General features: G+C 40.1%; 1 protein-coding gene and 1 long non-coding RNA gene across 7 annotated transcripts in view; both read right to left on the reverse strand.

Annotated features, from left to right (window-relative positions):
• Positions 1-6,888, reverse strand: part of LOC125486351 — a 9,461-nt gene extending 2,573 nt beyond the window's left edge. The window contains exon 1 of the long non-coding RNA XR_007265034.1: positions 6,617-6,888. This is a non-coding gene — a long non-coding RNA (uncharacterized LOC125486351). The remainder of the gene's footprint in view (positions 1-6,616) is intronic.
• Positions 6,889-7,752: 864 nt separating this feature from the next.
• Positions 7,753-23,632, reverse strand: part of trak1a (trafficking protein, kinesin binding 1a) — a 189,126-nt gene continuing 173,246 nt past the window's right edge. For 4 of the 6 annotated variants that reach the window (XM_048613592.1, XM_048613603.1, XM_020529709.2 and 1 more), the window contains 4 exons: positions 22,453-22,772; positions 19,298-19,624; positions 15,512-15,614; positions 7,753-9,804 (listed from right to left, as the gene is read on the reverse strand). In XM_048613592.1, the coding sequence (XP_048469549.1) occupies positions 8,997-9,804; positions 15,512-15,614; positions 19,298-19,624; positions 22,453-22,772 (1,558 nt within the window). In that variant the 3' untranslated portion in view covers positions 7,753-8,996. The remainder of the gene's footprint in view (positions 9,805-15,511; positions 15,615-19,297; positions 19,625-22,452; positions 22,773-23,632) is intronic. The other 2 variants (XM_048613609.1, XM_020529710.2) reach the window with 1 other exon arrangement.

A 23,632-nucleotide genomic window follows, 5' to 3' on the forward strand; every position in this document is an offset into this window, starting at 1 on the left:
TGATTGATTGATTGATTGATTGATTGATTGATTGATTGATTGATTGAACTACCAAATCTCTCTCAGATTGGATCAAAGATGTCACCAGAGAGGAGTATTTCTCCCCAGTAGATTCGGACATTCAACACTATATTCGAGACCTGAAGGGCTTGGGAATAATTGTTTGGGTCAAATTTATTCAATTGAAGGTTGTGCATACATATTTTCCATTCACCATTTCAAAAGTTGAACAGAAGCTGCAAGCATGCCTTTTCTCCGAATTGGTGCCACCCTGTCCTTCCCGAATACATTGCACTTTGTCAATGCTGATAGCTGGTGGTTTGACAATATGTTGAACCATGACTTTTGACTTCCTGCTGTTGATGGTTAAACTGAACTCTTTCCTGGCCTGAGAGCGTGTGTCCATTTGCTGCTGAAGTGTCCTTGGTATGGAATGCTTGCACATCATTGCCAGCTCGATGTGGACCCAACCTCCCCCTGTGTCGAGTTTAAGGGGAGCAAGACTGGGCTCCTCTCCATCAGGTCCAGAATGTGAGGAGAAAACCCTGGAGATAAACTGAAGGCATATAACAGCAGCAAGAGAGAAGAATATTCCACATGATGTTGGTTCCACAACTCACTGCACCTTCTTTAAAATATTTGTTTTATAAAAATTAAACACAGAGATATAACTAACAACTGACCTAGCATCGACCGCTGCTCCTGGGTAATCTTAATGTCCCCGGACTAGTAACACAGAAGCCGAGGTCAATGTTCAAGGCAAATGCTTCAAAGCCCACTACTGCAGCTGATGGAATTTAAATTCAATTCATTAAGTGTTGAGACAAACGCCTGACCCAGTGATGGTGAGCACATAACTATCAGCGATTGTTGTGAAGACCCATCAGGTTCATCAATCTCCACCTTACCGAGTCTAGTCTACATGTGACTCCAGACCGACAGCAATGTGGTTGACTCTAAACTGCCTCTGGGTAATAAATGCTGGCCTGGCCTGAGACACCCATATCCCAAGAATGAATATTTTTAAAAAAGCATCGATTATTGGGACCGTAGAAGCCTCCTTTGATGTGTGACCATTTGCCCTTTGGAAGGTGGGGGCTGACTCCGAAGACACATCCAGTTGCCAAATGAAGGCTGTAAGTCAATCTTACTCTGGGCAAGTGGATCAGAAGAGCTGCTTCTGTGACGTGAGGAGTCAATCCATTTACCAAGCGTACTTGCCTTTGGTTGACAGGTGGATCTAGTGATTCAGTTGGGATTGATGACTCAGGTGAAAGTAGTGAGGCTGTCTGTTAAAATGGCACTTACGTTAAGCTCAGTAAAACGTATGTTAGTATTCAGTAGTTTACAATGCAACTCTGAATACTTCATACTCACAAAGCACATTAAGTATCAAGTGAATGTTCAATTTTGTTCTGGAGGGGAAGCAGGGTCTACAAATCAGACACTGATCACAGGTGGGGGTTGGCACAGTGGTTAGCACTGCTACCCCACAGCACCAGGTACCCAGGTTCAATTCCCACCTTGGGTAACAGTCAGTGTGGAGTTTGCACATTCTCTCCATGTCTATGTGTGTTTCCACTAGGTGATCTGGTTTCCAAAGATGTATAGGTTAGATGGATTGGCCATTTTAAATTGCTCATAAAGCCAAGGGATGTGCAGGCCAGATAGGTTAACCACAGGAAATGCAGGCTGGGTAGGGGATGAGTCTGGGTCAGATGCCCTTTGGAGGGTTAGTGTAGACTCAATGGGCTTCCACACTGTAGGGATTCTATGCAATGTGGAATGGACACATCTAACCCAAATTATAGGGACCATGATTTTAAAACATATGCTCACAAGATGTTTACAAAAGGATATCACTTTATGACCACTGACCATTGTCACATAATGTCCTATGAAGCTGAATACCCTGCCTCAGGTATGGCTGCTGAGGAAGGGTCACTTGACTTGAAATATTAATTCTGCTTTCTCTCCAGAGATGATGCCAGATCTGAGTTTCTCCAGCAATTTCTGTTTTTGTTTGATTTACAGCATCCATAGTTCTTTTGGTTTTTAAAATCAGGTATGGCTTGTGAGTCAGTCATGTCACACAACCAATTAACCATATAAAAACCTAACTTTTTTTGCCTTGAAGCTTCTCTCTGGCCTATTATTGCAATGATTTGTTCTCAATTTAATGTGATAAGTTTTTTTCCAACTTTCTCATGAATCCACTCTTTCTCACTGTAGATATTACATGTCTGTAACAATCCCCTTTATGCTGTTCAGTCTCCTGTTAATAGCAAAACTGTAACCTTACTACATCACAGATTTGTCTCTTTTGGAAATTTGTCTCTCATTTTTTGACTAATTTCTACTGAAATAAAACTAAGTAATTTGATCACTCTCAGCTTCCCTCATACAGTGAATCTAAAGAACAGACAAGGCCAAGGAGTCTATAGCTAGGGGATGTAAAAACTAAAGCAGGACTTTCAGGAGTAGATTTAGGAAACACCTCTACCGTAAAGCTCACAGAAGCTTTGAGCTTATCTTTTTAAAAATTATTTGGATGGGACGTGGACGTCATTGGTAAGGCCAGCATTTGTTGCCCATCCATAATTCCCCTTGAACTGAATGGCTTGCTCTGCTTTTTTCAGAGGGTTTTTCAGTGCAACCACATTGCTGTGGGTCTGGAGTCAGTTGTAGACTAGGTGAGGTAAAGATGGCATACTTCCTTCCCCAAAGGACATTCATTAACTAGATTGGTCTGCGCAGCAACTCAACGGTTGGTACATGGTGCAGTTAGTCTGTTTCTTTGAGTTCAAAATTGACAATCTGCCATGGTGAGATTGGAACCCTTGTCCACAGGGCATCAGTCTGGAGTTCTGGACTGCTGGTCAAATGACTTCACAAGGAGACAGCACAGTGGTTAGCACTGCTGCCTTACAGTGCCAGGGACCTGGGTTCGATTCCACCCTCAGGTGGATGTCTGTGTGCAGAGTTTGCACATTCTCCCCGTGTCAGTGTGGGTTTCCTCTGGGTGCTCTGGTTTCCTCCCACAGTCCAAAGATGTGCAGGTTAGGTGGCTTGGCCATGCTAAGTTGCCCATAGCATTCAGGGATGTGTAGATTAGGTGGGTCTGGGTGGGATGTTCCGAGGGATGGTGTGGACTTGTTGGGCTGAAGGGCCTGTTTCCACACTGTAGGGATTCCCGATTCTGTCACTACCTCCCCTAACTATGCTATCCCCTGATTAAATAACCATTCACCCGAATGATGAGGTGCCCATGTGGTCTCTAACCTGCCTCAGCAGCACCTACCTCTCCCAGTCAGGCTGCTCAGTCTCTACAGGTGCCAGGAGGCTGTCTTGGGGGAAAACAGCTTCACTGGAATGACTCCTGGTCACTAGGGGTTCAGGACACCCCATTTGGTCTCCCAACAACAGCCTATGGGAAAGTCGTGTCCAATGACGTAGACCAAAACAAGGAAAATATTGTCCGGGCATCCATGTCGGTTTGTCAGGCAATGATGCCAAATCACTGAGCTCAAAACAGTAGTTTTGAAGTTAAGGTTAATGCCTATAACCATTAATCATTCCTCTCACCCAGGACTCCAGAATTCATGCCTGAAGATCCAGGTTCGAACCCCAGCCCAGATCTAGAAACATGAAGAATATGTTTACCATGTGACAAATGGAAATCCTTCCAAGGACAGGCTCTGATGAAAAGAAGAATATCATCTCTACCCTGACTATCCATCATTCTGGACTACAAGTGTAGCATCTTACAGAGCAAGAAGCTGAATGGTCTAATCCTGCTCCCCTTTAGAGTCATAGAAACGCGTAGGACAGAAACAGACCTTTCAGTCCATCTCGTCCATCCGACCAGATATCTAAATAAATTTATTCCCATTTGCCAGCATTTAGCCCATATCCCTCAAAACCTTCCTATTCATATACCCATCCAGATGACTTTTAAATGTTGTTATTGTACCAGCCTCCACGACTTCCTCTAGCAGCTTGTTCTACACAAACACCATCCTCAGCGGGGAAAAGGTTGCCCTTTAAATCCCTTTTAAATCTTTCCCCTCTCACCTTAAACTTATGTCCTCTAGTTTAGGACTCCCCCATCCTGGGAAAAAGACTTTAGCTGTTCACCCTATCCATGCCCCTCATGATTTTATAAACTCTATAAAGGTCACCCCTCAGCCTCCAATGCTCCAGGGAAAATAGTCCTAGCCTATTCAGCCTTTCCCTATAGCTCAAACTCTCCAATCCTGGCAACATCCTTGTAAATCTTTTCTGAACCTTTTCAAGTTTCACGACATCCTTTCTATAGCAGGAAGGCCAGAACTGAACGCAGTATTCCAAAAGTGGCCTAACCAATGTCCTGTACAGCCACAACATGACCTCGCAACCCCTACACTCAGTGCACTGACCAGTAAAGGCAAGCAAACCAAACACCCTCTTCACTATCCTGTCTACCTGGTACTTCACTTTCAAGGAACTATGAAACTGCACTCCAAATCTCTTTGCTCAGAAACACTCCCCAGGGCCTTACCATTAAAGGTGTATATGTCCTGCTCTAGTTTGCCTTTCCAAAATAAAGCACCTCACATTTATGTAAATTAAACTCCATCTGCCACTCCTCCGAAGTTGCACTCTTGAAGTAACTTTCGCAGCTGTCCACTACACCATCCATTTTGGTGTCATCTGCAAACTTACTAACCACACCTCCTATGTTCATATCCAAATCATCTTGTGTTATAGACTTGCATTCCTTTTTAACCCACAAAGAAAATAACAACACTTAAGCCATAAGGCCAATCAATCTAGTCTTGTCCTATTGTACCATGTCTGGCTTTGAATTTTGGTAAAGCGTGTGATTTCTTTTATTTTATAATACAGAAGAAGGTACAAGTTATTAAAGGATTGGTCATATACCCAAACTGCATCCAATTACACAACCCAGCAGTATCGTCATCTTTGGATGTTGCAATTGTCATATGTCACGTACAAATTTTTGAAATGACTAAATATAAGGTGATAGAGTGCACTCTGCTGGCCCGTTAATGGGTACTGCATTCCAGTGAAATTGCAGTTTTGTTACAGAAGTTCATTGATACAGTGAAACTTGAATGTTTAGGGAAATAAATGTGCAATTATGTCTAGATTTTTTTTAAATTAGCACAATATGTATTAAAGAATAACTGTGGATATTTTAGGAGTCCGCATACATTTGCAATGTTACAGAAAAAAATTTCATCTTAAAAAGGTTTTAAATATTCTTTGAAATTGGTCTAACTACAGGCAATTACATGGAGCATTACATTCTGAGAGGATGGGGTCTATGGAGAGGGGCAGGGAAAGAGAGAGATAAAAAGAGAGAAAGAGAAAAAGTGAGGGAAAGAGTGAAAGAAAAAACGTGAGAGAATGAGGAAGAAAGAACTTGAGGCAGAAAGAGAACACAGACTGGAAGATGGGAAGGGAAAGAGAGGGGGAAAGAGAAAACAAGAGTAAAAGGACAGAAAGAAAGAAAATGTGGGAGAATTAGGGAGAAAGATCATGAGACGGAGAGTGAATGGAAGAGAGAGAATGGGAGAGGGAAATGAGACGAACAAAAAGAGAAAACAAGACAGAAAGGACAGTGACAAAAGAGCAAGTGAATGAGAGAAAAAGCGAACGAGAGAGAGAAAGAAGGGGAGGGAGAGAGAAGAGGAGAGACTGAGGAGAGAATGAGAGAGGGAGGGAGGGAGAGAATGAGAGAGGGAGGGCGGGAGAGAATGAGAGAGGGAGGGCGGGAGAGGGGAAGAGAGCGAGAGACGGATAAAGAGAAGGAACAAGAGGTAGATACATTAAAAAAAGGGAACAACAAGAGAACTAGAGTGGGAGGGACAGAAATTGACAGGAGGACGAGACAGAAGGGGAAAGAAAGAGGAAGGGAAATAGAAAGTGAAAACAAGGGAGAGGGAGAATGCACGAAAGAGAATAGCAGAGAGAGAGAAAACAAAGAAAGAATGATCAAAGACAAAAAAAAACTGCAGATGCTGAAATCAAAGGCAGACAAAACAGGAGGCTGGAAGAACTAAGCAAGCCAGGCAGCATCTAGAGGAAAGAAGTAGTCAATGTTTCGGGTATTACCCTTCTTCAGGGCTCAGGACAAGAGTCCTGAAACATTCACTTCTCCTTTCCCCCAAAAAATGATCAAAAATTGAGTTAAAAGTTTGAATTCCAAATTTAAATTAATTATATTTCTTATAATATCTAGAACGGGCGGAAAAGACTCAAATTAAGAAAAATACCAAAGCTTTGGAGCTTTTTTTTAAAAAAACGACAACCCAAGGATTAAGAGAATAGTGTTTATGTCTGTTCTATTTCATTCCTGCCAGCAGAGGATAGCACTGTACACACGGAGCACTCAGCAACTTCGGCCTGATACAACGTATTCCTCCAAAGAACGATAATGCCCAGTTACCATAATCATTATCACAATAGTCGAGCTGATTATGAGAATAGGACTAAATTTGGCCAAAGGCTTGAAACAGGCTCTGAATGAATGCCGTGCTGATATGAAACGCTGGTTTGAACGGGACTCCAACGCAGAATTTTCAGGCTAATTACTGCAATTGAAACATACCTATAGGCGCCAGCACTGATTGAAGGTTCGGTAATGGAGTATGGATGAAATGCAATTTCCTAGAAACTGTGTATGCAGCGTGCGCCCATCCACCCACTTCCGCCGAGGATAGAGAATGGGACACAGCGCCAGCATTCAGAATGACTCAGGACCCGAGGCAGAGGTCGCACAGACCCATGGAAGTGGTACTTGAGATGCTGGTGGTGGAGTTAGAATGTCCTCATCCTCATCCCTGAAACATCCACTGTCTGTTTCCTTTCCTTGTAATGTTTATTGTCCCGATGACTACAGGACAAAAACAAAATACCTTTGACACGCTACTTATTGAGCAATAATAAAGGTTTGTACTGCCAAACAACAATTCATACACAACAAAAACAAAGTTGCTGGAAAAGCTCAGCACGTCTGGCAGCATCTGTCACCGGACCCGAAACGTTAACTCCGTTTTTTCCTTCACAGATGCTGCCAGACCTGCTGAGCTTTTCCAGCAACTTTGTTTTTGTTCCTGATTTACAGCATCCGCAGTTCTTTCGGTTTTAACAATTCATACAGTCCCTTCAGGATTTCAAAGTTATTTGCGAAACATAGCTTCAATTCAGGCACTACATACCTTCCAGCTCATTTGGTGGAATCTGCTTACACCCTGCCCTATTTTCCTCTTCTTGTCCAGGATGTTGATATTTGGCAGGTTATGATCCATTAGCTCTCCCACCATTTCCAATTCACCCTCTTGAGTTTACCATGTTTGTGACCCACTTTAATTGCTTTGAAGTGCAGGTAGCACAAAGCTGTTTGATGAAGGGGGTGGACCAGGATAGCAGTGACTGATCATGTCCTCACCTAACCTCCACTCTAGCAGACTCTGATAGACTTCTGATCCCAATGTGTCCTTATCAGATTTTAGATATTTCTAAATCAACCCAATCAATCAGAGATGGTATTACACACACTGGAGCTGGTGTGACATGAACCCAGGCCTCTTGGCTTAGAGGTAGGGTCACTACTGTGAACCTCAAGAGACTCCTGTTTTAGATTTTATACATGACCCTCCTGATAAAAGTGTGGAAACTAAATGAATGATCTTTCTTACATACATGACAGTCAAGAACGACTTCTTTTAAAATAAAAGCACACAGTTTTTAAGTAGTTTACACTGATTTATTCCAACTCCTCTGAAGATGAATTGATACTGTTGAAACTGTCTTATACATTAGATGCCATTCTTAAAGTGTTATTGTGTCCCTGTACGTTCATGGCCTGATTTGTGGAGAAACTCCCCTTGATTGTATGTTTACAATTGGCATCTTCCTTTAACATAATGTCTAATGGACAAGTAGTGACCTACAATATAGGGAACCATATCAGGCTGGCTTCATCATCCAATACATTCAAAATCACTCCCCTCCCTGCTTCAAATTAATAGAAATTCAATCACTGGGGACCAATATTCACAATGTGGTGTAAAACTAGAAACTGAATCTCAATATTCACTTTAAAAAAACTTGCACAGTAAGAAATCATAAGGAGGCAGTTAAAACACATGCAGTAATAGTCTTATTTGTTTCCAAAATATATCAAATAAATGTTTGAGACCACAGCGAGTCACCTCAGTCAGAGAAAATAAACTCAAGATTCAATGGGGCCTGATGGCTGTTGGTTGTGAACAGTTTTGACACCAACATGTATTTACAACTAACAGTGCAAATGGGAATTTTGTATTTAAGTTCCCTTTCCCCTCACATCGTGCATCAATGAGTGAATATAAAAGTCACACAAACACTGGATTCTGTAATTACTATTAGAGCTAATCTTACTCCATTGCACACACCTACAGACTATAGTTAACCTTCAATAAGGAGCTCAGTACATGAATAAATGTGGCTGTCAAAACAAGTTAATAGCAAAAACACACACTTTAAAAACGATGCTTCATACAATGAAACAAGTTATTTTTCTTTAAAATACAGTGCATTAGTTAAAACAATGTCCTCTGCATGTCCATAACAGGTACAGTGATGACACTGAAATGGACTGCATAGTTAGTACAAAGCAGCTCAAAGTGTCTGATTGTACTGTGTAGTCAAATCATTATACAGTGCAAAATTCAATCTACCTGCCTTCATTAAAAAGTTAATGTTAGAACATCCACTTCAATGTGAGTGTATGTTTTAAATCACAGAAGAGTACTTCCTTTATATATATATATACATATATGTATAGCTAAGACCTTAAATTAAATTAGTTGCTTAAATGAATTTCAGACTGTAAATCTATGTACATAATTATACAAAGTTTGCTCTATTCCTATTAGGCACTAAGTCAATGTATCAAACACTGAAAGTCAGTTTTATCGGTAGTCAACCAACACTGTGCTTAACCCTTATTGTAGGTTAGTCTGTTTGGGTATTTTGGCTCCCATAAGGATTCCTGAACTCATGGGAGCAGGTCCCTTCATTTGCATGCTGGCACCCACCATTGTGGGGAAACTGCGATTCCGTCGAATGCCAGTATTCAGCTGAATCCCTCCAATAGCACCAGTGACCACTTGAGTGCAGCCTAATGCGAGGCTCTCACCCACCAGACTGCCCTGGGGAAAAGTATTCACTGACCCTGGGGCCCTGTTAAGAAGGGGTCCATTGTCGTCCATCATTGAAGACTCCTGCACTGGCGTAATGCCTGGATGAACAACTTTGGCAATGCCAAGCCTCTTCACTTTGTCAACCAGGTTGATTTTGGAGATGCTCACATCTGTCTGGCTTTCGCTGTGCCTCACTGGTTTGTCCCCTCTCATTTCCTTTAACATAGAACTGGCTGGCTTGGAGGCCAGGAAATTGTCATAGTGACTGCAAGTGCCCTTACATTCAAATGGAGGTGGAGACGGGCACAGGGAATACAATGGCGAGTTGGGTGGGGTGGATGGTACAAAGGTTGGTTTGGGAGTGCAGAAGTTTGCAGTGGTGCTGAGGCCCATCCTGTCCCAGCTGTACGGGTTGTACACAGCTGCTGAGATCCCTCGCTCCTTCAGTAACTTAACCAGGCCCAGAGAGATGCTCAGTGTGGTTGTACCTTCCCGGAGGTTAGTGAAGGATTCAGCCAAGCTCAAGCGTCGAGGTGTACACGGTGTACCAACTGGAGTTGATTTTATATTATTCAAGATCCCACAGACTGGAGTAGGTGCAGAGTGAACACTAAAAATGGGGATAGAAAATAGGAAAAAAGACTTAGCAAGTCCATTGCACCCATTGTTTTACATACATTAATCAGGTTTTTTGAAAAAATGGCTCCCTAAAGAGCAAGTAAAAACTAGTCATTCTACAGTTTTTTTTAAAAATTACACTAAGCAGAAGGAACAACACTGCCTGCAGGTTCTCCTCCAAATCACACACTGTCTTGACTTGGAACTATGTTCCCATTCTTTCAATGTCATAGGTCAAAACTCTAGATCGCCCTCCCTAGCAGCATTGAGTTTATCTACACAATAAGGACTCCAGTGATTTGAGAAGATAGGTCACCATCAACTTCTCAAGGGCATTTAGTTACAGGCAATAAAATGCTGGCCCAACCAGCAAAGCCCATTGCCTCAAGTAAATTTAAAAAAAAACAATAGTTTACTGACTTGAATATTAAAATTACCCCAGAGAAACAGGTATATTCTACCAGAGAATATACTGAAATCACAAACAGTTTGTCTGAACAGTATGTGTAAAATATTCATGCGTCAATTAAAGCTGCAAAACCCAAAGCATCTACATTTATTGTTATATTTAATATAGCACAGAAAAGCATGACACTGATTTGCATACAAAAATAGCTGACATGGTGAATTAAAATCTCAAGCAGAGGCAAGCCGAGTTACACAGAAAAGAAAAGAAAGGAGGGGGAAAACAAAAAGAAGAAGGACAATGGAGTGTCCCTCATGCTGATGATCAATGATTTACGTAGTTAAGGAATTGAGTAGTAAAGTGATAATGTAAGAGCCTTCATGAGAGGAGGCTACAAAAAGGTCAAAAGCAAGTGAGCACAGTGGCTCCCTGCGACACTCAACAGAAAACTCATTTCCCTCATTAAGTTCTAATGATGAATCGTTAGGTCAGTCAGAGTGGCAACCACCTGGAATAAAATCAGGTGCCCTCCCAACACAACCAGTTTGTAAAAAACAAAACAAGGATTTTCCACACTCATCAAGGGATTTTCTCACCCACAATATGGGGAGTGAGCAGAAAAGTGGAGCTGTAGCTAGAAATTCACCATTACCACATTGAACAAGGAATGGGCTAGATGGGTCAAATGGAAAAGTCTACCCCTGCTCCTACTTTTGGCATTCTTGTATTTCTGGGTTTTGGATGGTGAGATGGGCTGCCTCCCCTCTCAAACACTGTGCCCACGTTTCCAAAACCAATGGTTTTCCCTATGGCACATGATCACACACAAACGCAGTCAAAAAATTGGCAATATCGTCAAGGCAATGTTAAAATGAGTAGGAGATTTCATCTGGGAGCTCTTGCCTATTCAGCATTGAACTGAGATTTTCCAAAGTCCTCGCACTTAAAGTTTGCACTGAGCTAGGTCCAAAAGAAGTCACCACATGGGAAAAGGCAGCATTCACTCCATTCCCTTCAATGTGTTCCACCATTCAAAGAGATTATGGGTGATATCTGCCATAACTATTATAACTTCATGTCTTTAACACATTTGCCTAACAAAGGTCTATTGATTATAGACATAACTTTATTAATTGAGGTAACAACTACTGCTATTTTTGGCAAAAGTTCTACGTTTTCATCACCCCTGCATGAAGGAATACATCCTCTCACTTCTGCTGTAGATAGCCTGAATCATATTTTAAGGTTGTGTTGCTTCATCTCGGACTTATCCACCAACAGAAAATGCTTCCCTCTATTCTTCACTTCAATTATCCTTTTCAAAATTCTAAAAACTCCCATCAGATCAACCCTTAAATCTTCCAAATCACAAGAAATTACATGACTGGTCTATGCAATTTTACTTCACCACAACCCCGGTGACAACCTGGTATATCTGCACTTCCCTTCTATAGCCATCTGGATCCTACATGAATCAACTTTCTAAAAGTTCAGTGAAGAACTCATCCCTAAAAGCATGCTCCTGATCAAAAAAAAACACACCGCATTTGCTGGCAAGAGGTCTCCAATCCGAACTCTAGGAAACTGCCTGATTGCCATAAGGCACACCCCTCCTTTTTCCTAGCTATAGACCATCTGATGTATTATTGAATGATTATAGCACAGGAGTCTGCCATTTGCCCATCATGTCCATCATGTCCATGCTGACTCAACGCAAGAGAAACTCTTGGCACCTTTTCCCCTATGGTTCTGCAAATTCTCTCCAAATTATCACCCAACTTCCCTTCTGAAAGCAAACACTGAACCTGTTTCCACCACACTCTCAAGCACTGCATTCTATCCTGCGTATAGGAATGGTATATGCTTGGGGTAAGGGGAACATTGTATTTTAGTTAATTATCCATTTTGCTGGTTGTTTAATTAAGAACAAACTTATTCTTTAATCAAATTTAATTTAAATTTACTGAAGAAACCTGGTCAAAGTCTCTCTTGCTCTAGATAACAGTGATAAGAAGAAGCAAGTTGACAATTTGCTGTTAGTGCAAGACATTTATACTTTTGGCTCATAGGGTAGTGGGACTCAATTTCCAGTGCACTTTCCCTCCATCAGGATCACTGTAATCACATAACCGCAACAGACTTAGCCACACTGCTTTGAAGTACAAGTGATTATTTTGACACGTGTAATATTTGGCACAATAACTGGACCTGGTTTAACTAAAACGAGATAAGGAACATTTGTGCAAATTAAACATATTGACAGGAGTATGTATACACAAAGACTTCTGTAGATGCAAATGCCGCCACATCCTACATAACATGACCGGTGTGCAAACTCCTATTTTTCCCTGTTAAAATGGCAATGAGTTCACGTGCAACTTCTAGCTGTCAAAACATCCCATCACTCACTACTTCTAAAAGCAGATAAGTCAATGCTGTATTACTTAACAAATCAAAGGAGCTGGACAGACATACGTTTACAAGTGAGATTAAGATCAGTGCAGTTTGAGATGATCAAGTATGTCATGCAGCAATGGTGCTGTTTGCATGAGTTCAGAGCAAACTATTCTCTGAAGTACAAAGGATGAGTAAAATTTGAACAAGATCTGAGACAAGCAAATATTCTGGGATTCTGCAACATCATCCTGCCATTGTAGAGATAAGGAATATTTACATAGAGTTTTGTCTCAACAGATTAAACAGATGAGGCAGTATCTACCAGAAATCAAAACTTCAATTCTTGTGTCATGTTTTCTTACATTTCATTTAATGGGAAATAGCAAAATAATGCTACCAATAATTGGAAATTATCAAAAAAGGCAACATTCATCAACAGGGGAACACTCCTTGATAACCAGGCATTTGAGAATGCTAAAACAGGTCACTTTGAACATTGACTCACTTGTCGCCAAGTTTTTCCGTGTGTATTGCACTTTTCAAATATCGCCCCCATGCACCAACTACATAACTGAACTATGTTGAATGGTAAGCAACTGTTAGCTTGATATCCTAGTGCTAGACAAAACAACGTTAGGGATTGTGCAGCAATCAACTACTTGGTTAGATTTATTAAGTTTTCCACATGCCTCACTTCCACTTCTATTGGGCCAGCTTGGATATCACTGGCAGTGCATCTCACCCTCGTGGGTCAACCTTTGCCCTATTTTTCCCTTCAAATGCGATGATATACTGTAATTTGATCGTCCTCATCAGACCTGTGGAAGATCGTTTGTTGTTAGAGTTGTTCATTGCATTTTTATGCCAACACTGTTAGCATTTGCACTATCGTGCATTTAGGCCTTTCCAACTCATTCTGTCAGCAGCATCACATTAGAGGAAGATCTGTTCTCTTTCAGATACTTGACTGAGCAATTTTGGTACCCAAAATTAGGTTGGCCCATATCTTCAAAGTCGTAAATCATCACACAAATTAGATCTATAAATGCCATTTCTGTTCAACTCTACGGCATGCCTCCAGGGGTTTGCTGGTGTTAAAACAGACATTCATAAATAGATATACACCACTGACAAAATTTGGAGGAATTGAACAGGCTCATTTCTAGGAAAAGAGTAAAGTTTGAGTTGAAATATTGGTCTCCTAAATTAATGTTAAGTCAGAAATGTGGTGGGTTTTAATTAGTCTGTGCCTGGTTTAAATAGTACAGACTGTACCAAGTTATTCCAGCAATTTTATCTATAAGTCCCTTAAAATTAGACTTTGCTTTATAACAGAGATTCTGTACATAAATGCGTAATAAGTTAGCTTGTAAGCATGATACATACTGGAGTGGGAAAGTCTGTTGTGAATATGACCTAACAAGGATGCAGAGTGACATAACTCAGCAGGTCTGGCAGCATTGGTGGTGAGAAAACAAGAGGAAGTGTTAATTCTATTTTCTCTCCCAACAAATGCTGTCAAACCTGAGTTTCTCCAGAAATTTGTTTTTGTGTGTTTCAGATTTTTAGCATTCACAATTCTTAGTTTTACTTTGTTGCAGACTGGGTTGTGTGTCATCAGAAATCTAGAAGATAGGAATATAATGGGAGCTGTTCACTTTGCAGGAAAAATAATAAAATGTTGTTTTAATACTTAAACACTTGGGGAATTCTGAAGTGCAGAGAGGTCTAGGTGTTCATGTGCATGAGTCACAAAACATTATGCATCAAGAGATCAAGGCAGCTAATGGAGTGCTATCCTTTACTATGAGAGAAATGTAATATTAAAAAGTCAGGATGTTGTGAGTCAGTTATTTCGGGAAGGATGTAAATGCTGGTTCAGAGGTGGTTTACTGGACTGATACCTGGAATGAATGAGTTGTCTTACGAGAAAAAAGGTTGGACAGGCTGGGCTGGTTTTCATTAAAAGTTTAAAAAAATGAGTCCTAAATGGTCTTGATAAGGTGGATACAGAAAGGATGTTTCCTCTTATGGACAAGTTCAGAACTAGGAGGCATTGTTTTAAAATCAGGAGTCCCCTTTTAGGGCAGAGATAGGAAATTTCTTCTTCTCTCAGGAGGGTTGTACAACTTGGGAACTCTAACTCAAAAGGCAATCAAACCAATGATGTCAAATATTTTTAAGGCAGCGTTGGATGGATACTTGTTAGGCAAGGGAATCAAAGGGTATTGGGGATAGATCGTGAGAGAAATTTGGAACACAAACAGATAAGACATGAACTTGTTGAATGGCAAAGCAGGCTTGAAGGGCCTACTTTTCTTCAGAATTTGTATGTACGTTCATATGAATAGGCTTTACAGTTTAGAAATAACTGATGGATAGAGCCATTAACAAACTTGCTTAGGAATGCGACCAGTCTATATGAATTGTAAAACCTATTTATTTTAACAAGGAAAATTGCTGTCAATGATTTCAAAATCACCTGTAATGAAGGTAATTTAAAGTGAAGCATCTGTAGCAAATGAATTACAATTCAAGGGATCTTTCCCATCTCCAGTCCGCCCTATTGGGGTCAGTTTTCTGTCCAGTTTTAAACTTAAATCTGCAAAGGAGGCAAGATTTTACAATTTAGACACATCCCTCTGATTGTTCCCTGATTGTTGTTAAACAACAAAATGGTTTAATTCCTCATGCAAAAAAAAGGAATGCTGGAGAAACTCATCAGGTCTGGCAGCATCTGTGGAGAGCACAACAGAGTTAACATTCTAAATCCAGTATGACAACTTCTTCAGAACAGTAACTCCTCATGCATTTAAGTTTTCCAATAAAGTTTTTTAAAAAGAGAAGTTAAAATTAGTTTGTCAGCACACGAATGTGTGAAAGGCCCTGATCTTACCTTGAAGTGACTTGTGCGAGCTCATCAGAGGGGTGAAGAATGCGGCAGGTTGTGAAGGTAAAGGTGGAGCTGGTGTGTGACATACATTTACCAGGATAGTGGACTGAAGTAAGAGATCGAGAGGTTGTGGTGGAGAGGGAAGGAAAACAGCAGAAAACACAGACATCAGCAGCTATTGCAGCAATTATAAAAGCAAAAAAAAATCAATTTTTGACAAAGTCAACTCCAGATTATGTAACCCTTTCCAGACCAGCCATCCATCTTTCTCCAAAATCAGATACAATAATTCTCAGATTTTGTATTGTCTCATTCTTAAATGTACTTTTAAAATTTATGATTTCTCCCGCAGGAGTTTGGGTCTGTCTGGATTGGGAAGGGTAGAAGGCATTAATTTTTAAATCTCATTATGGCATTATTTCAACATCCCAAATCAACACACCAATAATACTATGTAAGATCAATGACTCTGCTTGGAACATGCTGAAGCTGAAAGAATTACACTTAAACACTCAGCCGCAATTGTATAAGCTCACTTGGGAACTGATGAAGAGGAACCTCAATTCCATTGATTCTAGAACAACATTGAGGAACTGGCACATAATAAGAGCTGGCAGATCATAAAGAATGTAAGTCCTCCTGTACAATGTTAATGCAGCAAGTATTTTAACAAGTGATTGGGGTTAGTAAACTCACTAATTGACTTGGTTCATATAAGTGGGTGGTGGAGAGGTGGGGGGAGAAGAGAGAGGGATCCTCTTGTTGCAATTGGCAGTGTCTCCACCCCTGAACCGGGAGGCCCAGGTTTAAGCCCCACCTGTTCCAGAAGGGTGTAATAACATTTCTGAACAGGGCGATTAGGAAAATAGGTTGGCAGGAGAAACAAGGGCTCTTCTGGCACAGTGGTAGTGTTCGTATCCCTCAACCAGGATGTCTGGGTTCAAGCCCCACCAGAAGTGTTTAATAACATCTGAGACAGGTTAATTAGGAAAAATAGGTTAAATAAAACAAAAAAATTATAAAGCAGATTGAAGGCTCTCTTGTGGCACAGTGATAATGTCCCTACCTCTGGACCAAGAGATTTAAGTCCCACCTGCTCTCGTGGTTTGTCATACTTTCTAATTGATCTGTTCAGAGATATTATCATTGATTGGGTGGTTATAAAGGGGGAACAAATGAGATTGGGTGCGGAGTGATCTGCTAGACTGAGTAGTTAAACTCACACAAAGAAAGGTATCTTGGTTTCTGTCTCACCAACTGGCTTGGACCCATTTAGATACACAGTAAGGGCTGTGTTGCGCCATAAAAACACGAAATATTGAGAGATCAAAACTATTTTTTCCTGTTTAAATAATACTTGAATGTTATGGCATCAGTTTTAGTTTTCTGCAAATCTACATGATCTAATCTATCTGCGTCTTCAATAGCAAAGATAAGTTCACTTTCTTAAAAGACTTCATAAACTTTCTGAAGCAGGGAGAACAAGGACTGGCATAGCTGAGAAAATCCAACCGAAATTACTTTTTTTTTTAAATACACTGCCATTTAGCTTTCTAGCACACATACAGATGCAGCAGATCTACTTTAATGATGTATCTAAATATGCAAGTCCCTTCCTCCATGACTGCAATCTTGGCTCCAAGAGTTTTTAGAAGTACATTTTACAGAGAATATCCTAATCATTTCACTCATCAGCCTCAGTTGTGGGACTTTAGGAAATCTTCAAAACGTCACGGGAAATAATTAAATAAAAATACATTAAATAATATTCTAGGTGGGTAATGGATTTAAATAATAAAGAATCTTAATTTAAGAAATTATCTTTTCAGTTAATCCATGCAAATCAGTCAGAAATCACACGACACCAGGTTATAGTCCAACAGGTTTATCTGAAATCACAAGCTATCAAAGCGCTGCTCCTTTGTCACGTCGAAGGGGTAGCACTCCGAAAGCTCACGATTTCGAATAAAGCTGTTGGACTATAACCAGATGTTGTGTGATTTCTGACTTTGTCCAACCCAGTCCAACATCGGCACCTCCACATCATGCAAATCAAAGTCCAAGTAATTTTGTTTTAAAACTCCGGAGAAACTTGAGGAAGTTAGCTGCAGAGCGAAACTCCATTCTTTAACTAGCAAAGTTGGGTTAGTATTAAGTACCTTATGCACTGGAAGGGTAGAATCCCAACAGTTTCTAGATCACAAACTGGTTAACTTGTTGCATTTGTACTATACATCAGTTACAAGACATTTCTTTGAATCACCTCCCCCTCCATGAAACTGCTTTTCTGAAAATAATTAGCAATGCAAATGAAACAACAAATGGAAGATGAAGTCAAGACATCAATTCTCCTTCACCCCTCAATCTTACCCTTCTCCTTTCTGGAAGCAATAACTAATGTTGGGACATAATTACACAGCTGCTGGCCAATGTCCAGTAGCATATTCTTATTGAGAACAGCATAACAATTCTCACCAGTGTATGGCTCAGCCACTCAGACCAGGAATGTCCCATCTATCCTGAAGTAGCAGATCTCAGTCACACCGGTGTTGAGTTAAAATACCACCTTTAGTCTTTGTGGGCCCATGCAAAGCAGGGGGAAGTTTAAAAAATTGTCAGTATTTGTGGTCTTGATCCCCACTGGGAGACAGCTGGCAGCAACATCAGCCATAGGCATGACTAACTGTAAATACTACGCACAAATAATTTGCCAACTTTCACCAGTTCGTTCACAAATAATTGGCTATTGATTTAGTCAGAACTAGAAGGTGACTAATATTTCTGATCCAAGCAGCAGGCAATGCTTTAAAGGAAGAAAGGACAAAAGAGAGATAAAAAGCCATTGGGAAACCCCTTTGAAGTCAGGAGTATAATTATCATGCCCCACTTCCTCCCAATCCCAGGAGATGATCTTGAGGCACCACATTAAAAATGCATAATTGATGATAATGATTGGTCACTAGTTCAGTGAAAACAGTCACCGAGTTAGTGGAAATTTTTACTTTTGTCACAAACTCACCAATTAAATTATAATGTTTTAAAATAAGTTGTATGCGACTTTAAGGATAAACTGTTGAATTTGTATTGTGTGAGTTGGTTGCAGATTTGGCGTGAGGCTCACAGAAACAAGAAACCAGTTTGTTTTTGGCACTTCACAGTGTCTGTCAATAGCTTAACTAATTACATACACACCTTAGCCATCATACTGACAACGTCCAAATGGAAGTATTAAATAAGGGACTTGCCATGTACATTATAAAAGACAGAATATAGATCCTGCTGAATTTAAATGAGGTGAAAACATGGCAGCAAAGTTTCCAACTGTTTACAGCTATTCATCTGATCCCCAAGTGGAATTTATATAACGTCCAAAATGCAGATTAACATAATTAGGCTCCATAATTTCTACTTTGTAAATAACTGTTCCCTACCGGGTTAAGACATGAACAAAAAGATTCACAAATACAATATCCTGACACAGAGTGAAGAGCTAACAAAGCAATAGAAACAAAGTTATAGGTGAAAATTTACACATGCTTCAAAAAGAAAAGTGATATACTGAATCGTAAATAAGATCTTTTAACGGAATGGCAGAAAGTAGGGGTTTTCAGCTGAATACCAGTTTCTATGCTATGTTAAGTTTTAAATCTGAAACCGATCAGAGAATAAAAGTGCACCACTTAAGTCATAACAATATAGAGGCAGAATTTTGACCTGAACCAAATGCTCTAACATTTAGTTAACATCCTGTCGAATGGTAATTCTACGTGACAGGAGATGCTCCCTCACCAGAAGCCTCATCACCGTCCGCTGTCTCCTGTGTCTCCACTGTGTTTGGCTGATACTGCATCACTAACGTCTTGCTGTGTGATACAGGCACTTGTTCATTCGACCTCTCACCTGAGGTCTCCCTGTGCTGCACCGGGGTTGAGGTAGCTAGGCCCCGGAAAGCAGGGTCGCCGGGTTCATCTTCTTCATAATCTGTTAAATGGTACACCTGCTCAGTGTCCAGCTCCAGAGGCCTGAAGCCCTTGGTGACAACACCAGGCCGTGGGTCAAGGATTCCTCCCAGGTTTGGCTGGGCCAGTTGTTGCCAATGGTGCAAAGTTGCTGAACCTGTTAAGACAAACACATACGTATCTATAATCAAATACAGGTGGCTATTAAAATAAAGACAATTAATAGCAATGATTTAAGCAGTGAGTGGAAGTAAGTGTTGCACTGCCAAGTCATGCATGCGCTTTTAATGCATTAACAAGTTATTTTAAGCAGCTAAATTTAAAAATAGTTTCCCTAATATTACATGCTGTATGCACCACATCAACTCATGTGGTGATGTGTTAAATAGCGCTTTTTTTTTAAAAAAGAAAAACGATCAATTTAACAGAAAACTGTGAAATACTGGAAGCCTGCCCTCCCAACTGATGTTCTGTAACGTAACAGGTTTTGTCATCCCACGAGATGTTTTAACCTTTTAAGAGGCAAGCATGCTATTACTGCAATCCATCGGAGATTGCAAGGTACAATTTCAGTTTAGTCATTATAATTAGAGCAGTTTATTTCTCTCCTTTAGGATTCTTCTGGCAAACCTCCACTGTTAGATGACATATTAGCATTAGTCACTTTTGGAGCAAAATTAGTACAAAGCTGGGTTAGTTGCAAATAAATTGGAGAATAAACACTTCAAAACAAGTAATGCTCAAGGCAAATTAAAGAAGCATTTTCCAATTGTTAACATCTGTTTTTGTTAACAAATGCTTTCAGTGAGTCAATATTCTGATAACATTACCGGTATGGATCACTGCAAATACATACGTCCACCTCCAGTTGTAGGTATCAGCACTGCATTGTAGTTCACACTAACAGGTGAAGAGGAAATTAATCTGTTTCCACATGCATATACTAGCCTCTTAAAAAGAAATTTGCTAGTTTCACCACCATCCTTACAATCGATTGCTCAGATGAAGGTGAAATTCAGGAAATAGAAAGCGTTTATTTTTACCTTTCATTAAAGGTATTGATTTGCACTGGGATATTCTCTCTCATGGGCACTGACAAACTTCCAGTAGGTCACCAGAGAACACACTTCACACTCCATCCTAAGATACTGGACAGCAATTATGAGCAGGAGTCCAGAGACCAATTACAGGACTCCACAGGGCTGAGATGAGCTAAGTCAGCACAAAACAGTGGCAGAAACTGCAGCTGTCTTGGCTGATACATTCTGGTATATTATCAAGCAGTGGATCTAGCCTAAAGTTAATTGAGAGCTTGTCAAAAGACTGCATCACAAGCCAATACTTTTGATGATGCAAATATTTTTATGCATTGTCAATAAATCCATTCTTAAACACGAGAATAATACTGTACTTGTGTTTCAAGATATATAATCATTTTAAGCAAGAAAATTTTATAAACACAGCGATGTAGTAGTTTCAAATGTGTATATATGGAAAACAACCAATTTCCCCAATGTTTGCCTATTTACAAATTAGCTCCAAATGGTGTTACCAGAAATCATGTTCATATAGTGCATTGCAAAGGAAATTCAGTCTACAAAAGATTAACTAGGATGTGCCTTCTAATATAAACACCCAATCGTTTTTCATTCAAATGATTGTGCTAGTAAAATGGCTAGTAGTTTATAAGCTGCACCTATTTTTATCTTTGCACAAAGGCCATAATCAGAGTAGATGTCAAAGTTACCAATCTCTCCAATATTGTAACATAATTTTAATCAAAATATTTCACAATCACACTTCTAATGATTTGACTGAATAAACACCTTTTGCTATGCACTAAGTACCAAATACAGGCCTCTGGGATACAAGCAGTTTCCTTGCCACTTCCCAATGAATAAACTTTGCCATGAGCCCATTACTGTTGCTCGTGTTAATCAGTTCAAAAGAACACGTCCTGCCCTCAGCAAGTCAGATTTTAAATGAGGTTTCATCCATTTCTACCTGATCAGTATAATAAGATTCCTTGCTAATGTGACTCAAAGGCAATTACCATAAATAAGAAAAGTATTTGGAACATGAGCTAAACACATCGGAAAATACAGCACCTTTCCAAACAAAGTCTTAATTATATTTAACGAAAAGGGGTATTTCTATCTATCCACATGTAATTCGATGGCTGAATCTCTTGATAACTTGAGTCTACCATCACTAAAACTTGCGCTCTCTCTCTCATCACACATATATTCCAGTACCTTATGTCATAAATTGAAAGAGTGCAAACAAAACTAACAGTGGAAAAAAAATTCAAAACGAACTGATTTTCAACACACACAAGATGGAAAGGAAGAAAGAATAGAAATGAGAGAGACAGAAACCAAAGTGAAAGACAGAAATACAATGAACGTTTTATTTGTAATAAGAATGAATAAATTAGTAATCCTCTACCTCAACAGCATTAACTGAAAAATGAGTGAACAGGCTGAAGTAAATTAAACAAGCTTGTTTGTGTCTCAAATAATAATAAAAGTATCTTTTTAAATTAAATACATCACTGAATTTAGCCTTTAAGAAATTAAATGTTTTTTAAAATTACAGGAGGACTAAGAAATATTCCTTTATACTTAACCCAATGAGCACTAAATTTCCTTTGCTGTTAATGAACATGATGCTCTTAGTTTGTTAATCAAGAGTAGTAAAAGATTCAAAACAGACACAAATGGATACTTTAAACCAAGGTAGCTGATGGCGGTTTCTTTAATATTAAAAATTTGGTTGGTTTTCCAACAATAGCTAGCACTGTAACAATTCTCAGAAGGGTCAAAAGCCAGGATTATTTCAGAGGAACCTCAAACCAACACCGTGGCTGGCTATCTCTGAAATAGAAAGAATACTTGGTACAAAGTGCTCCTGATGGTTTATGGTGCATTAGAGACCAAAGAGTATCGAAGACCAGGACAAAGAGAGAGCGTTGCCTCGTATCACCTTCCAAGGGCTTTACGATCTGCAATTTCTCTGGCAGGTATGAACGGCTGCTGAAAGACATTCCTGAAAACCTCGTGAAATCAGATATCCCAGAGAGGTTGGTTCCCAGAGACATGATGCTTTCGGTTGGTGTCGCAGAGCCACTCGAGATTTCCCCTTTTTCTGCTAGCTCTTGCAACTTCCTCTCCCGTTCGTCTTCGAAAAATCTCCTCTCACAGAGATAGTTCTCTCGTCTTAGAGAAAGGCGCCGGAGAGCCGCCTGTAAATCCTTGGATCCGGGGGTCCCTGGCTGCCCTAGCTTCTTATCGCTGTCCTCAGTTCTGAAACGGAGAGGTAAAAAAACAGCCACTTATAGTCCATATTTCAACACTAAGCCAAATAAAAAACCTTAGTCTAATGCTAGCCAAATAATTAACAGAGCAAAGGCTGGTACAACATCAATTCAATACCTCAAGGACCTGAGGCTGCATCCAGGACAAAAGGGATTACTTGGAAGAATGTAACCTAGTCTCAGTATGCCTGTTCACCAGTGAGTGATATTCTCCCTCAGGTATGATACGAGGCATCTCAGTGAGACATTTTGGTCAAAGTCGACATGCGAGCAACTGGTTCAAACTTTTCACTTCGTGGAGGCATACAGCACAGAAAGAGACCATTCAGTCCAACTCGTCCACGCTGATCAAGTTTCCCAAACTAAACCAGTCCCACTTGCCTACATTCGACCCAGTTCCCTCAAAAACCTTTCTATTCATGTACCCATTCAAATATTTTTCAAATGTTATAACTGTACCTGCATCCACCACTTCTTTGGGCAGCTCAACCCACATATGAAAAACTTGCCCCTCAGGTGTCTTATAAATCTTTCACCCGAGTACTGGTCTCTGTAGCTGGTGGTGGTGTCTCCTCTGAACAGTTTACTGGTGTGAGTCGGAGTGCAAATATGGAGTTAAAGCCAGTGTGGATCACTTTTGAACCATTTTCCTCGAGTTACCTGTCAATGCTGGCTAACCTCAAATTTAACAAGGCTCACAAAAAAGTCACATTAGGGGAATACTGAACCAGCTTAAAATAAGATAACAAGGTGTGGAGCTGGGTGAACACAGCTCCACACCTTGTTATCTTATTTTAAGCTGGTTCAGTTTTTTTTTTTTTTTTTTTTTTTTTTTTTTTTTTTTTTTTT

This window comes from Rhincodon typus, chromosome 2 (assembly GCF_021869965.1).
Source record: "Rhincodon typus isolate 14 chromosome 2, sRhiTyp1.1, whole genome shotgun sequence".
In the NCBI taxonomy this organism is placed as follows: domain Eukaryota; kingdom Metazoa; phylum Chordata; class Chondrichthyes; order Orectolobiformes; family Rhincodontidae; genus Rhincodon; species Rhincodon typus.